Source organism: Lynx canadensis, chromosome C1, assembly GCF_007474595.2.
Source record: "Lynx canadensis isolate LIC74 chromosome C1, mLynCan4.pri.v2, whole genome shotgun sequence".
Classification (NCBI taxonomy): Eukaryota; Metazoa; Chordata; class Mammalia; order Carnivora; family Felidae; genus Lynx; species Lynx canadensis.
Genome location: NC_044310.1, coordinates 187,247,664 through 187,261,914, shown reverse-complemented (window position 1 = coordinate 187,261,914; position 14,251 = coordinate 187,247,664). Strand labels below are relative to the sequence as shown.

The 14,251-nt window shown below is 38.5% G+C and overlaps 1 protein-coding gene across 1 annotated transcript in view; it reads left to right on the top strand.

Annotated features, from left to right (window-relative positions):
* C2CD6 (C2 calcium dependent domain containing 6) overlaps window positions 1-14,251 on the top strand; it is a 164,291-nt gene that overhangs the window by 76,118 nt on the left and 73,922 nt on the right. The window contains exon 13 of the mRNA XM_030323760.1: window positions 6,931-7,239. Coding sequence (XP_030179620.1) covers window positions 6,931-7,239 — 309 coding nt within the window. The remainder of the gene's footprint in view (window positions 1-6,930; window positions 7,240-14,251) is intronic.

The window sequence follows — 14,251 nt, the reverse complement described above, 5'->3', positions numbered from 1 at the left end:
CATAAACTGGTAATATTTAAAAATACATACGAAGGTGGGGACAAAAGATGTTGACGAAGAGAAAGGGGGCAGCAATTAATAAAAGCATAAAGTTAGTTCTGCACATTGATCTTAGAAATTGATGCCACAGACCTAACCACATTCATTACTTTCTCTATGGGTTTATAATCTATGTTTAAAATATAAAGAAAAAAATAGAGTTCACATAATATTATTTGCATTTTAGCTAATTTTACATAGGAATTCATTCCATAAAGCAATGGATCCCTATGTAAACCAACAAAGAATAAAAGATTTTTCTATACTACTTGACAAATAGGACTTAATATTTTTCATTGTTGGGTGAATGGCTTCTAAATATCAATTGAAGAGTCAACATGTACTGGTTTCTCCAGTCCAAGAAGACAGAGGGGAAAAAAGACAACATAGAGAATTTTTCTTTCTTTTTTTTTTTAAATATGAAATTTATTGTCAAGTTGGTTTGCATGCAACACCCAGTGCTCATCCCAACAGGTGCCCTCCTCAATACCCATCACCCACCCTCCCCTCCCTCCCACCCCCCATCAACCCTCGGTTCTCAGTTTTTAAGAGTCTCTTATGTTTTGGCTCCCTCCCACTCTAACCTTTTTTTTTTCCTTCCCCTCCCCCATGGTCTTCTGTTAAGTTTCTCAGGATCTACATAAGAGTGAAAACATATAGTATCTGTATTTCTCTGTATGGCTTATTTCACTTAGCATAACACTCTCCAGTTCCATCCACGTTGCTACAAAAGGCCATATTTCATTCCTTCTCATTGCCGTGTAGTATTCCATTGTGTATATAAAGCACAATTTATTTATCCATTCATCAGTTGATGGACATTTAGGCTCTTTCCATCATTTGGCTATTGTTGAGAGTGCTGCTATAAACATTGGGGTACAAGTGCCCCTATGCATCAGTACTCCTGTATCCCTTGGGTAAATTCCTAGCAGTGCTATTGCTGGGTCATAGGGTAGGTCTATTTTTAATTTTTTGAGGAACCTCCACACTGTTTTCCAGAGTGGCTGCACCAGTTTGCATTCCCACCAACGGTGCAAGAGGGTTCCCATTTCTCCACATCCTCTCCAGCATCTATAGTCTCCTGATTTGTTCATTTTGGCCACTCTGACTGGCGTGAGGTGATATCTGAGTGTGGTTTTGATTTGTATTTCCCTGATAAGGAGCGACGTTGAGCATCTTTTCATGTGCCTGTTGGCCATCTGGATGTCTTCTTCAGGGAAGTGTCTATTCATGTTTTCTGCCCATTTCTTCACTGGATTGTTTTTCGGGTGTGGAGTTTGATGAGCTCTTTATAGATTTTGGATACTAGCCCTTTGTCCGATAAGTCATTTGCAAATATCTTTTCCCATTCCGTTGGTTGCCTTTTAGTTTTGTTGATTGTTTCCTTTGCTGTGCAGAAGCTTTTTATCTTCATGAGGTCCCAGTAGTTCATTTTTGCATTTAATTCCCTTGTCTTTGGGGATGTGTCAAGTAAGAAATAGCTACAGCTGAGGTCAGAGAGGTCTTTTCCTGCTTTCTCCTGTAGGGTTTTGATGGTTTCCTGTCTCACATTCAGGTCCTTTAGCCATTTTGAGTTTATTTTTGTGAATGGTGTGAGAAAGTGGTCTAGTTTCAACCTTCTGCATGTTGCTGTCCAGTTCTCCTAGCACCATTTGTTAAAGAGACTGTCTTTTTTCCATTGGATATTCTTTCCTTCTTTGTCAAAGATGAGTTGGCCATACGTTTGTGGGTCTAGTTCTGGGGTTTCTATTCTATTCCATTGGTCTATGTGTCTGTTTTGTGCCAATATCATGCTGTCTTGATGATGACAGCTTTGTAGTAGAGGCTAAAGTCTGGGATTGTGATGCCTCCTGCTTTGGTCTTCTTCTTCAAAATTACTTTGGCTATTTGGGGTCTTTTGTCGTTCCATACAAATTTTAGGATTGCTTGTTCTAGCTTTGAGACGAATGTTGTTGGTGCAATTTTGTTTGGGATTGCACTGAATGTGTAGATAGCTTTGGGTTGTATTGACATTTTAACAATATTTATTCTTCCAACCCATGAGCACGAAATGTTTTTTCTTTTCTTTATATCTTCTTCGATTTCCTTCATAAGCTTTCTATAGTTTTCAGCATACAGATCTTTTACATCTTGGGTTAGGTTTATCCCTAGGTATTTTATGCTTCTTGGTGCAATTGTGAATGGGATCAGTTTAGTTGTCTTTCTGTTGCTTCATTGTTAGTGTATAAGAATACAACTGATTTCTGTACATTGATTTTGTATCCTGCAACTTTGCTGAATTCATGTATCAGTTCTAGCAGACTTTTGGTGGAGTCTATTGGGTTTTCCATGGATAGTATCATGTCATCTGCAAAAAGTGAAAGCTTAACTTCATCTTTGCCAATTTTGATGCCTTTGGTTTCCTTTTGTTGTGTGATTGCTGATGCTAGAACTTCCAACACTATGTTAAACAACAGCAGTGAAAGTGGACATCCCTGTTGTGTTCCTGATCTCAGGGAAAAAGCTCTCAGTTTTTCCCCATTGAGGATGATATTAGCTATGGGCTTTTCATAAATGGCTTTTATGATGTTTAAGTATGTTCCTTTTATCCCAACTTTCTCGAGGGATTTTATTAAGAAAGGATGCTGAATTTTGTCAAATGCTTTTTCTGCATCAATTGACAGGATCATATGGTTCTTTTCTTTTATTAATTTGATGTATCACGTTGATTGATTTATGAATGTTGAACCAGCCCTGCATCCCAGGAATGAATCCCACTTGATAATGGTGAATAATTCTTTTTATATGCTGTTGAACTCGATTTGCTAGTATCTTATTGAGAATTTTTACATCCATAGTCATCAGGTATATTGGCGTGTACTTCTCTCTTTTTGCTGGGTCTCTGTCTGGTTTAGGAACCAAAGTAATGCTGGCTGCATAGAATGAGTCTGGAAGTTTTCCTTCCCTTTCTGTTTTTTTGGAACAGCTTGAGAAGGATAAGTATTATCTCTGTTTTAATGCAGAATTCCCCTGGGAAGCCATCTGGTCCTGGATTCTTATTTGTTGGGAGATTTTTCATAACTGATTCCATTTCATCACTGGCTATGGGTCTGTTCAAGTTTTCTATTTCTTCCTGTTTGAGTTTTGGAAGTGAGTGTGTGCCTAGGAATTTGTCCATTTCTTCCAGGTTGTCCAGTTTGTTGGCATGTAATTTTTCATAGTATTCCCTGATAATTGCTTGTACTTCTGAGGGGTTGGTTGTAATAATTACATTTTCATTCATGATTTTATCCATTTGGGTCATCTCCCTTTTCTTTTTGAGAAGCCTGACTAGAGATTTATCAATTTTGTTTATTTTTTCAAAAAATCAACTCTCGGTTTCATTGATCTGCTCTACAGTTCTTTTAGATTCTATATTGTTTATTTCTGCTCTGATCTTTATTATTTCTCTTCTTCTGCTGGCTTTGGGGTGTCTTTGCTGTTCTGCTTCTATTTCCTTTAGGTGTGCTGTTAGATTTTGTATTTGGGATTTTTCTTGTTTCTTGAGATAGGCCTGGATTGCAATGTATTTTCCTCTCAGGACTGCCTTCGCTGCATCCCAAAGTGTTTGGATTGTTGTATTTTCATTTTTGTTTGTTTCCACATATTTTTAATTTCTTCTCTAATTGGCTGGTTGACCCATTCATTCCTTAGTAAGGTGTTCTTTAACCTCCATGCTTTTGGAGGTTTTCCAGACTTTTTCCTGTGGTTGATTTCAAGCTTCATAGCATTGTGGTCTGAAAGCATGCATGGTATGATCTCAATTCTTGTATACTTATGAAGGGCTGTTTTGTGACCCAGTATGTGATCTATTTTGGAGAATGTTCCATGTGCACTAGAGAAGAAAGTATATTCTGTTGTTTTGGGATGCAGAGTTCTAAATATATCTGTCAAGCCCATCTGATCCAATGTATCATTCAGGGCCCTTGTTTCTTTATTGATCCTGTGTCTAGATGAACTATCCATTACTGTAAGTGGAGTATTAAAGTCCCCTATAATTACCACATTCTTATCAATAAGGTTGCTTATGTTTGTGAGTAATTGTTTTATATATTTGGGGCTCCCATATTCGGCACATAGACATTTACAATTGTTAGCTCTTCCTGATGGATAGACCTTGTAATTATTATATAATGCCCTTCTTCACCCCTTGTTACAGCCTTTAATTTACCGTCTAGTTTGTCTGATATAAGTATGGCTACTCCAGCTTTCTTTTGACTTCCAGTAGCATGATAAATAGTTCTCCATCCCCTCACTTTCAATCTGAAGGTGTCCTCAGGTGTAAAATGAGTCTCTTGCAGACAGCAAATAGATGGGTCTTGTTTTTGTATCCATTCTGATACCCTATGTCTTTTGGTTGGCGCATTTAGTCCATTTACATTCAGTGTTATTATAGAAAGATATGGGTTTAGAGTCATTGTGATGTCTGTAGGTTTCATGCTTGTAGTGGTGTCTCTGGTACTTTGTGGTCCTTGCAACATTTCACTCACAGAATCCCCCTTAGGACTCTTGTAGGGCTGGTTTAGTGGTGATAAATTCCTTCAGTTTTTGTTTGGGAAGACCTTTATCTCTCCTTCTATTCTGAATGACAGACTTGCTGGATAAAGGATTCTTGGCTGCATATTTTTTCTGTTCATCACATTGAAGATTTCCTGCCATTCCTTTCTGACCTTCCAAGTTTCAGTGGATAGGTCTGTCGCTAGTCTTATCAGTCTCCCTTTATATGTTAGATCATGTTGATCCCTAGCTGCTTTCAGAATTTTCTCTTCATCCTTGTATTTTGCCAGTTTCACTATGGTATGTTGTGCAGAAGATTGACTCAAGTTACGTCTGAAGGGAGTTCTCTGTGCCTCTTGGCTTTCAATGCCTTTTTCCTTCCCCAGATCAGGAGAGTTCTCAGCTATGATTTGTTCAAGTACACCTGCAGCCCCTTTCTCTCTCTTTTCCTCTAATGGAATTCCTATTATATGGATATTGTTGCATTTGATTGCATCACTTAGTTCTCTAATTCTTCCCTCATAGTCCTGGAATTTTTTTATCTCTCTTTTTCTCAGCTTCCTCTTTTTCCATAATTTTATCTTCTAATTCACGTATTCTCTCCTCTGCCTCTTTAATCCAAGCTGTGGTCACCTCCATTTTATTTTGCACCTCATTTATAGCATTTTTAACTCTTCATGACTATTTCTTAATCCCTTGATCTCCGTAGCAACAGATTCTCTGCTCTCCTGTATACTTTTTTCAAGCCCAGCTATTAATTTTATGACTGTTATTCTAATTATGACTAATATTCATGTTCCATTATATTGCTTAAATTGTTTTTCATCAATTTGTTAGCTGTCTCTGCTTCCTGGAGTTTCCTTTGAGGGTAATTCTTCCATTTCATCTTTTGGATAGTCCCTGGAGTGGCACGGAACTGCAGGGCACTTCCCCTGTGCTGTCTGGAGTAACTTGTGTTGGTGGGCAGGGCCGCAGTCAGACCCCATGTCTGTCCCTAGCCCACCGCTTGGGCCACAGTCAGACTGGTGTGTACCTTTTCTTCCCCTCTCCCAGGGGCAGGACTCACTGTGGAGTGGTGTGGCCCCTGTCTGGGCTACTTGCACACTGCTAGGGTTGTGGCGCTTCTTTGATGGGATCTGGCATATTAGCTGGGGTGGATCCGCAAGGTGCACAGGGGCAGGAGGGGCAGGCTCAGCTCACTTTGCCGTCAGTGGTCCCCTGCAGGAGGGGCCCTGCAGCACAGGGAGGGGGGGCCGACCCGTTGGAGGGATGGATCCACAGAACAGCGTTGGGTGTTTGCACGATGCAAGCAAGTTTGGTGCTGGGAACTGATTCCCTTTGGGGTTTCGAATGCGGGATGGAAGAGGGAGATGGCACTGGCCAGCGCCTTTGTTCTCTGCAGAAATGAGCTCTGTCTTCAGGGCTCAACACCTCTCTCTCCCGGTGTCCTCTCACCCTCCCACTCTCAGAACAGAGTTGTTGACTTTTAACATTCCAGATGTTAAGTCCCGCTGGCTGTCAGAACACACTCCGTCCGGCCCCTTGGCTTTTGCAAGCCAGACTCGGGGGATCTGCCTTGCCAGGCGGGCTGCCCCTCCACCGCCCCGACTCCCTCCCGCCAGTCCGTGTAGTGCGCACCGCCTCTCTGCCCTTCCTACCCTCTTCCGTGGGCCTCTTGTCTATGCTTGGCTGTGGAGAGTCCGTTCTGCTAGTCTTCTGGTGGTTTGCTGGGTTGTTTAGGCAGATGTGGGTGGAATCTAAGTGATCAGCAGGACGCGGTGAGGCCAGCGTCCTCCTATGCTGCCATCTTTTCCCTAAATAGTCTCTATAGAGAATTTTTCATAGAGCTAAATTTGTTTGGCTTAACAGGTTGTCCTTTATTTGTTGATAGTGTTTTTTGTACTATTTTGCTATTAAAATTTCCTTTATTTTATTATATAGTTGTGATTTAATGGTATGTTCTTTGTGCTATTTTGCTGGTAAAATTTTATTTATTTATTGATATATTGGTGTAGCATAATAACAGCAAGATGTTAGACTCTTCAATTTTCTTTTTTTGAGATGTTGCTGATTTATAAAATCTAAGTATATGAGAACCACTAATTTATAAAGCTGTGTGATCATTTTAATGGATAATATTCTATAGTCCATGGTTTCAGGCAAGTAGAGAATTTCTTAACACTTTTAATAAGGAATGTAACAATTGACAAACATTGGTGGTAACTTGTTATGATAAAGGATAAGGGTATAAATTATTTTAAGTCCAGTACTATTAGTTTTAAGTCTTTTCTAGTCAGTAATGATTAATTGGTAGCTTTGATTTATTGATATATTTTCTAGTTATTGGTAGCTTCGCTTTATTGATATATTTTCTAGTTGCAGGATAATGATGATAAGAAAGACCTTACTCTTCTACCAACTTTGAACCAGTCAGATCAAGATAATTCAGATACTATTGCAGTTGCTCCTGAAAGTGATGAGTCAACAAAGAAAACAGATGAGTCACCAAAGCAAACTCCATTGCGTGTTATTCCTAGCCTGACAGTAATGGAAGAAAGCAAAACATTGTTTTTAGAGGAATACCAGTCAGAAGCTGTGCCAGAGGGAAAAATGAAAAATGAATTATTTCCACCACATATGAAAGATGTGGAAAGCCTTTCACAAACAGACTCCTCTGCATCAGAGGTAAAGTTGAAAACTAGCTATATATATCCAGGTAAAATAAAGAAGAGGAACTTAGATTCATCTCTGGCAGAAATTAGATGGCAAAGCAACATTATAAGATTAGCTAGAAGGAAGAGCACAAGGTTAGTTTCCCCAGATTCGAAATCAAAAGGTAGGTTTCAAAGCCAAGATCCAGAGGAAGACCTTGAACTAAAGGTATCTGCCCTCGTATCAGAAGTATAAGACTATGAAAAACAAAATAATTCATTAAAAAAACACAAATAAATTGAAAATGCATTCAAAAGCCTCCAAGCGGAGGTGTGTCTAAGTATATTAAACATACCTACCCTGCGTATATCCATAAAGTAAGGAGGAAAAATCCTTGAAAAAAAAAAAAAGAGTGATTGGAGATACCTGTAGTACAAACTAGTCTCATGGGTGGGTATAAAATTCATCTGAATGTGTCACAACAATAACAAAATGTAAATACAAAGGAAATTTAAAATCTTGGGACATGATTTCAGTGGAAGTTTTTAATAAAACTTGTAGGAAATAACATATATCCTTATTGCAAATAATTTTATAGTTTAAAATGAGAATGATTTGAATATAAATTCAAAGGGTTAAAGCTTTTCTCAAAATTACAGTTATTCTACTTAGATCTTTACATCTTACATGAATCACTGTTATAGGTAGCTCATAAAGCAGTAGAAAAATGTGTACTGATCAGTGGGTAAAAATCTGGATTCTAAGTAAGGTTCTGCCTCTAAATACTTCAACAAGCTTGGGCAGTTAAAATCTCTGGACTTATTTCCTCATCTGTTGAATGGTACATCATATCAGGTCATTTCTAAATTCTCTTCCTAATTCCAAAAGATAACTTTATTAAATATCTCTAGTTGGGGAATTATTCTTAAGTAGCTAGTTATTCTCAAATAACATTCTTGTTTTTACTGAATTTGGAAGTAATACAGTTACAGAAAATTTAGAAAATAGAAGCATGAAAGACGAAATAGAAGTAGTTACAATCCTACTGCTACATTTGACAGTTTTATTTCCTTTTGGTCTGGTTATGTAAAATTATATTTTTCATTTATTTAAAAAACTTGGATCAAATTATATATGTGTGTGTATAATTTTATCTGTCCTTTTTAAAACGACATTATAAACATGTTATCTGAGTTTCCTTAAAAATCTGTAAGATGCAGAATATCCTCAAATATAGATATTTAGTAATTCTTTTAAACAATTATATATTTTCTGTATTGTTGGACATTAAGTTTGGAATTAACATCCTTTTGCTTAAGTATTTGGATCTGTGACTGTCCCCTCCTATATTCATAGAAATGGCATGTTGACAAATTTGCTCTCCAGAAAGACTTTCCCTATATTTGGGAAGACTTTCCCTATATTTCCCTATATTTGAATATTAATGGTCTTTTAAATAATGATAAGAACTTTTTCATACTTATTGGCCATTTGCTTGTCCCTACAATGAGTAGACAGATCATGTCCTTTGTCCATTTTATTTTGTTGAGTACTTGGTGATCCTGTGGAGGTTTCACAGTGAGCTCTTTCTCATTATGAGGATATTAACCATTGATATAATCATGGCACATACTTTTTCATAGTTTGTAGTTTGCCTTTTAATTTCTCTATTTACGCCGACTTCCAGAATATTCACGCCGACTTCCAGAATATTCAGCTTTCATTCATTGCTGCATAACAAACCACTCCAAAACTTAGTGGCTTAAAATAACCATTTTATTATCTCTCAAGATTCTGTGGGTTGATTGTGCTTTAGCTGGGAAGTTGTTTTGCTCCACTTAATATTGGCTGGGCCCATAATCATCTAGGAGCTCGATTCAGCTGGAACACTCATGAGGTTCATTTATATGTCTTACACTTTGATGGGAACAGCTGTAAATCTGGGCTCAGTTGGGATGCATGTACAATCTGGTTTGATGTATCTATTCTCCACACTCACCCTGCACCCCCCACAGTGTAATCTTAGGGATTATCCCTTTCCCTTTCCATGCAGCCCCTTTATGTGGTCTTTCTAGCAGGGCAGCTGAATTTCTGATGTGGCAGCTTCGGGCTTCTGATACACAAAAACAGAAGCTTCAGGTCTCCTTTAAGACTTAGTCTTGGAACTAGCACAGGAATATTTCTACTAAATTCTGTCAGTTAAAGCAAGTCTTAGGCTCAGTTCTGTTTCAGTATGGGAGGGGACTACACAAGGACATGAATCTTGGAAAGTGTTCATTGGGGCCATATTTGGAGATTAACCACCACAAATGAACTATCTCTACCCCAAAGTAATTCATGTGCCTTCTACATGCAAACTATACTTACTTCCCTTCTAAGATCCTTGGTCTCATGCTATTACTACTGCATCAGGCTTAGTCTTGAAGTATAGAATTTCAACATCTAAATCAGATCCAGGTAGATGAGGTTTCTTGAGTATGGCTCCTCTCAGTCTTAAGACTGTGAATTAAAGAAACCAATTATCTGTCTCCTACATACATAGTGAGTAAAGAACAGGGAAATGGATAGGCACTTATATTCCAAAGGTGGAAGAAGGGGAAGGGGAAGCATACACCAGTCAGTGGGCCATAGTAATTTTGAATTTCTTGCCTCTGCCCTTGGGGCTTGGCTTTAGCTTCTTTTTCCCTGAGAAAGAGCTTGTATTTGTAACTGAGTAGCTTTGCAGCCTGTGACTTCTCTGAAGAAAGTGGAGGGTTCAAAAACCTCTTTCCATTTAAATTATCTCTGCTTCTGTCCCAGATGCTATGATTCTTAAAGATTTTGTAGGCTTCCTGTATATCAAATTATTATCTTAAGCAACTGTTACACTCCTGAATATCCACTATTTACCTTTAAGTGAGAGCCAAGGTGCTGTAGTACAGTATCCTTAAGAATCTTAGAAGTTCTCTTGTCCAGGAGAGAGATCTAAGAGGCCACCCTAAGATACTTAAAATATTTTTGTGTAGATGAGTGGGTCTGTGAAACACTACCTTAAATCTTTTTTAAAAATATCTTTTTTTAGTTTTATTTATTTTAGTAATCTCTACGCGCAGTATGGGGCTCAAACCTATGAACCATGAGATCATGACCTAAGATGGTTAACTGACTGAGCCACCCAAGCACCCCTATCCACTTTCTTTTTTAATTCAATATTTTTTTCACCTGGAAATCAGTTTTTCTTATCTAATTACATCTATGAATTCTTGAAACTAATTGGGACTATAAAAATAGAGATAAAAAATTGTTTCTATGATTTTTGGAGTAGGGGGACTTTTTCAACTGATCATAATAGATCTTTAGAAACATAATTTTGGAAGTTCTAATCATTTTTCTCTTTGCTCATACTATTCTCTGAAAGGTATGTTTGTCCAGTGGTATCTGAGGTAGATTTTGTCAGAGATAGTTTACTTAAATCTTTGGGTACCAGACAAAGGGAAAGGAGTCATTTTATATTTTTAGTAATTAGGCTTTTATTTGTCTGTGAGGAACAGGAAAAAAAATGATATATAACCAGAAGCAATACTACCAGAGAACATCTCTGAATTTTCAGTGTTTTTATATTCATTGAGCCAGCATTCCTTAACTTAGCTGGGCAGCTGGACTAATTGCAGATACCATGAGCTTAAAGAAATATGCATCTTCGAGGGGTAGAAAGTTCTGTCCACTTTCTTCCAAATCAAGCTTTTACTTGAATATGGTAAATTACAGGTGGATTGGTTAGCCTTTTACTGTTTTCATTTTGACTATATCTTATAGAAACATTTTTGGATTGTGGAGAGTATCTGAACTTATTATTTTCCATCTTGTCCCCACCCCAGTCTATGGTCTGCCTTTCTTTGTTCTGTTTTATGCCCCAGGAAGATGACTGTTATGGAATGCCTTACCAGACTCTCTTTCTGGCTGACTTCTAGTTAGGTGCAGTAAGTGACAGACACTGGCAGAACATTAGAGGGCAATAGGGAAAAGAAAGGTTGGGTTTTTCTGTCCTACTGTTTTCCTGCTTTGTTGCTGTGGTTCTGGCAATGAATTTTCCTTATCTGTGGCTCCTGCTGAGTGGCCCCACCTCCATGACTCCAGCTATCACTGGGCCCTTGCTGGAGTGGTAACATCTTTTCAGTGTTTCTCTCAACATTTATTATTGGTTCCTTATCCATAAATATGCCTTTCATTAATGTTAAGCTTCTTTTGTTGAACCATTTTAGAGGAATTCTAATTTCTGCCCTAACTCTAACTAGTAATTTACTAGTTTTCTAGTATACATATAGATTTTCCTCTTTTTTTTTTTTTTTTTAGCTCTGGGTTTTTTAAAAAATTTGAAGTAGCTGATACACAGTGTCCTATATTTATATTTCTCTGCTTATTTTGCAGCAGCTTTGTAAAAATTCAAATGGTCATTTTGACCTAAATGTTCATAATGCTATTTTTAAAATACAGAGTTGAAAATGATATATACTTATTATTAAAATTTAAGCAATCCCTCCCATTATAAGAAAGAACCCATAATTCCACCATCCAGTGTTAATAGTTAATATTTGTGTCATCATTTCACAAATCTTTCCATATTGTTGGGAAACATTCTCCATGGTCCTTGTGAGAGGTATAGGATTCTTTTCCTGTAACATAATCCATTACATGTGCTGTTGTTATCTGGCCCACTTTGCATTACCTTGGGAATCAGGGCTTGAGAAAATGATGCAAAAATGCTTACACTCTGGCTACTGTGATTGCTCTGAGTAATAAACTATTTTTTATTTCTAACTCAGGAGACTTATTTCTTCTGTTAGCCTCCCTGAAGCTGTGGCAGGCTAACCAATTAGCTTACCAGCAGCATACATTCTTGACAGCTTTGGTGACAAGATGGGATACTGACAGACATGGATTTGAGGACTTTGTGGTCTGATCATTGGATTTGAGGGAAGCTCACAGGAATTGGTGGCAAGTGGTGACCAAATTGTATAATTAATCAGGCAATAAATAGTCCTGTACTTTGGATTGTTGAAGAGATGGTTGCACGTTATGTTTGGGGAAGTAGGTTTAAAAACATGCCTGAACAGTGATTGGCCTGGTTGTTTCTAATTATCCTCCAGGTAGGGAGACATCCTTGCCAATCTGATGAGCCCCCTCAGTCATCCCATTTAGTATTAAGATCTGTCCTGAGTGAGCAGAAGAATATCTTTTTTGACAGCAGTTACAGAGATGCATACCTACAGTGAGGATGATAGGAAATTTATGAGTGCTATGGGCAGAAACCAAGTGTATCATTAGAACTCTGGCTCATTTTCTTGGGAGATGAGGATGCAGGTTGTGTAATACCTATAAAGGAAGAATGGCAGTGGTTGGGCCATCTTATACCTAAGTATACAGTGATAGGAGCCGTGTATAGTGATAATCTTCCGTCCATTCCAAAACAACCGTAAGCTATTTGAGTTTTTTGTCGTGAGTTCTGGCTGCTACAAGGAAGGTTGGACCCTCTTTGGGAGATTATCCTAAGACAGATAAACTCTTGTGGGAAACCATAATAGGCATTGACTAGTATTTGGGCACTTATTGCCGTGAATTGTGCACACAGTGCTGATGAAAATGATCTTCTGACCCAAAGAAATATAAATTATTTAAGTCAGCTCTGGTGACTTGGAAAACTCCTTTAGCCCTTATGTTGAAACTGGGGAAGAATTTATGAGATGTCATCACGATAATGGGACAGCAGATGCCTTGGATTGAAGTAGACTCCACAAAGTAGGTGACTACCATGCAAGGCAAGCTTAAGTAACTTGAGGGGACACAACCACATGGACCTATCCAGAAAGCAGTGTGGCTATAGCTCTCGAGTGAAATAATTCCAAAAGGTGAAATAGAGAATATCAGCTATGAAGACCTTGTTGCCTTATACAGTGTTGGGCAGACCTCAGTACATGTGACGTCTTATTAGATGGTATGGAGTTGCCTTCTTCTGAACCCCATGACACTTCCCTTCCCTCTTAGGCTGAGCCCAGAGGCTTAAAGAGAAACATGATTAAAGGTGGGGCCAAGGTCTTCCTGTCCCTAAAGGGGATAAGAGATTCTGTGCAGCCATCCAAGTTTTCTGGAGGAATTTCACAGGGTAGGGGCCCAATCTTTTATGCCTTTTTTTGTTATGGATGTTCAAATCTCTATATTACCCAGAGCTGTGGAAGGAAGAATTAGTTGGGTTCAACTTTATGGGGTTTGGGCAGGGTTCACAATGGGGAAGGGAACTAACATAACTAGATGGGTCTCTTTAGGTCAATTGAATGTACTGTTGTTGTTTCCACATCTGAATATGTAGTATGGATTATTATGTTACGTACTTGTTTGTCTCCATCCCATAAGTTCCATAGGAATTGGAAGAGCTATAGAGAAGTGCTGGTGGGACATGTAAATTGCCACCCAACTTGTCTCCCTGTGCACTTAACAGAAATGCTATAGAATCCTAGAAAGAATAGGGAAATCACAGCCTTCATTAAGGACTTCAAGGCAGCCCGGAAAGTAAGAGATGCAATTAACTCAATACCACAACCCTGTGTGTATGGCCAGTGGATTTGTTAATGAATTTGGGGGCTTAAAGTTATCATCAACTGAATCCAGTTGTTGCTTCCATATTTCAGCTGTTCCAGATATCGTCATTATAGCTATATCCACCATACAAGACTGATGGCACTTGGTACACTATCTTGTACACTGCCAACACCACCTTTCCTGTACCACTGACACTTGAAGGTCAAGCCTAGTTTATATGATTTTCTTCCTTAGCCAGGGCACCTACTTACCTGCTACTTTCTACCAGTGATTGGATCTCAGCTCCTGTGGCCCAGACACACTCTGGAAGCAGGGAGGTGCACAATGCAGGGGGTATACCAACTTTGAGATTAAGATAAAGGGCCAAAATGAAAACAAAGCCTTCTACTTGCTCTAGATATCCCCCAGAGGTTAGCTTCCCTCACACCCTTGCTCTTCCTGTGCTCCCAGTTTGGAAGTAACAATCTCCTGA